General features: G+C 44.3%; 1 protein-coding gene across 1 annotated transcript; it reads right to left on the reverse strand.

Annotated features, from left to right (window-relative positions):
- Nucleotides 1-224: 224 nt before the first annotated feature.
- On the reverse strand, nt 225-1,166 carry Or1f20e (olfactory receptor family 1 subfamily F member 20E). The gene has a single exon (NM_214825.1). The coding sequence runs from the start codon at nt 1,164-1,166 to the stop codon at nt 225-227; it is 942 nt and encodes a 313-aa protein (NP_999990.1).
- Between the last annotated feature and the right edge of the window lie 1,143 nt (nt 1,167-2,309).

Here is a 2,309-nt window from a genome sequence, read left to right on the forward strand (position 1 = left end):
AAAGCACAGCTCATTTTTATTGAATCAACCTATTTCCTGCTAAATGGTAGATGCTATGTAATGCCCAGATGTCATCATATAACATCACATATTCTGAGCTCTGTATCTGGTAGAGATAATTGATGTTTTTCTTAGAAAAAGTAAGTTCTAATTTTCAGATAATTGACAAAGTATGAAGAATTCTTAGACAATAGTTCCCTCTGTGATGTTCAACATTTTCAACACTACTGCTTAGATGGAAATCTCATGTTGAGCACTTTCCTTAAAGCCACTTTCATGTCATTGTTCCTCAGGCTATAGATGAAAGGGTTCAGCATGGGGGTCACCACTGCATACATCACTGCAGCTGCTATGTCCCTCCCAGCTGAGTGAGAGGATGAGGGGTTGAAATACACAGCGATGATGGTGCCATAGAAGAGGCAGACCACAGCCAGGTGTGAGCCACAGGTGGAGAAGGCTTTCCATCCTCCCCTGGGGGATGAAACTCTCAGGACAGCACAGGTGATGTGGATGTAGGAGATGAGGATGCAGACAAATGGGGTGACCATGACCACAGCTCCCTCTGTATGAATTATCAGCTCATTGAGATGTGTGTCTGAGCAGGAGAGTTTCAGGAGGGGAGTCACATCACAGAAGAAGTGGGGGATGATGTTGTCTGCACAGAAGGAGAGTCGAACCATGAGCAGTATGTGCAACAGACAATTCAGGTTGGCTACCACCCATGACCCCATAACAAGAAGGGCGCAGACCTGATGGTTCATCTTTATAGTGTAGTATAAAGGGTGGCATATGGCCACAAATCGGTCATAGGCCATCACAGCCAGAAGGAAATTGTCCATGTCACCAAGCACACAGAAAAAATACAGCTGGGTGAGACACCCAGAGAAGGAAATGGCCTGACTCCCAAGTATATGGTTGACCAATACCTTGGGGACAGTGGTGGAGGAGAAGCAGACATCCACAAAGGACAGGTTGCTGAGGAAGAAGTACATGGGGGTGTGCAGGCGGGAGTCTGTGCCGATGGCCAGGATGATGAGCAGGTTTCCCAGGACAGTGGCCAGGTACATGGTGAGGAAGAGCAGGAAGAGGAGCTGCTGCTGCTGGGGCTGACTCGAGAGTCCCAGGAGGAGAAATTCAGAGACACTGGACTGGTTGGTGCTGCTCATGAGTCTTAGTCCAGCTACAGAACAAAGAAGCAGTGGTGAGAAGTCCATCTTCAGGTTTGGATGCTACAACCAGGTTCACATTAATCCTGAAGTTAATTAAAAATTAGATTTTCTGTATTAAGATCCACTCCTATGTTCCACATACCCATTTTAGAAATCCAAGTTTTAAATAGTATTGGTTCCTTTCAGTTTTATTGGATATTACATACACACTTTCATGCACATCACTCTTATCTGTATCTGGTAACAAATTTTGTCTTTTTCCCACTCCTTAGAACCTCAAAAGAAAAGAAAAGCAGCCAGTTATTTGGATCTCAAGCTCCAACTGGTGGAACTGTGACTCCTGCTGCTGCCTCCTCTCTGAGAGAGAGTGAGCAGCACTTTGTGCAGAAGAAACATTGCATCTCTAATACCTTGAAAATGCCTAACATGCCAGTTCTGTTATTTACCTTTGGTGTTGGGTAAGAGTGTTCTATATTCTAAGGCTTGGAAAATCTTGGGAAAATGGCTAGGTTCTCACAAAGTGAAGAGTGGATGATCACTGTCCCAAACCTCTGTGTCAGGAGGAGGTCTGGGAGAATAAGATATTTTCAGCAGCATGAAGTCCCAGTGGGGATAGAGTCCCTGAGTGTCTCATTAAAGACCAGAAGAAAGTAGTTGTGTAAGTCTGCTCTTGGTCTCTCTTGACCAACAAGGATGAAACATATCATCTAAGCTCGTATCAGAACTTGGAGCTGAAGCAATCTGTATGGAGTGAAGTCCCAGAGAGAATGTCCTGAGACTGATGTAAGCCTTTAGGGTTGAAGAATCCATTCCCATTCTTCATCCCCTCAGCAAAAAAAAGTGAAGTTATGACACTATCTGAGGGAAAGTTCTCTTTTGCTCACATTTGATTCCTTACCATATAGGACTTATGTCTCATTTGCCTATAGTCAACCCTTTGAGTAACTGGCATTACAGGGTCTGATTCAATCCTGTGAAATATAGAATGTAAAGTTCAGTGAGAGAAAATTTAGATTGGGGAGTATGTAGTCATCCATGGCTGAAGGATACCCATCCTCAGACAACCCACATCCTTGGAAATTGTGTCTTGCCAGCCCACAGTGATGCTGCTCCAACAGCTTCCATTATGCTCTCTGTCAC

The sequence above is a fragment of the Rattus norvegicus genome, chromosome 10 (assembly GCF_036323735.1).
Source record: "Rattus norvegicus strain BN/NHsdMcwi chromosome 10, GRCr8, whole genome shotgun sequence".
Classification (NCBI taxonomy): domain Eukaryota; kingdom Metazoa; phylum Chordata; class Mammalia; order Rodentia; family Muridae; genus Rattus; species Rattus norvegicus.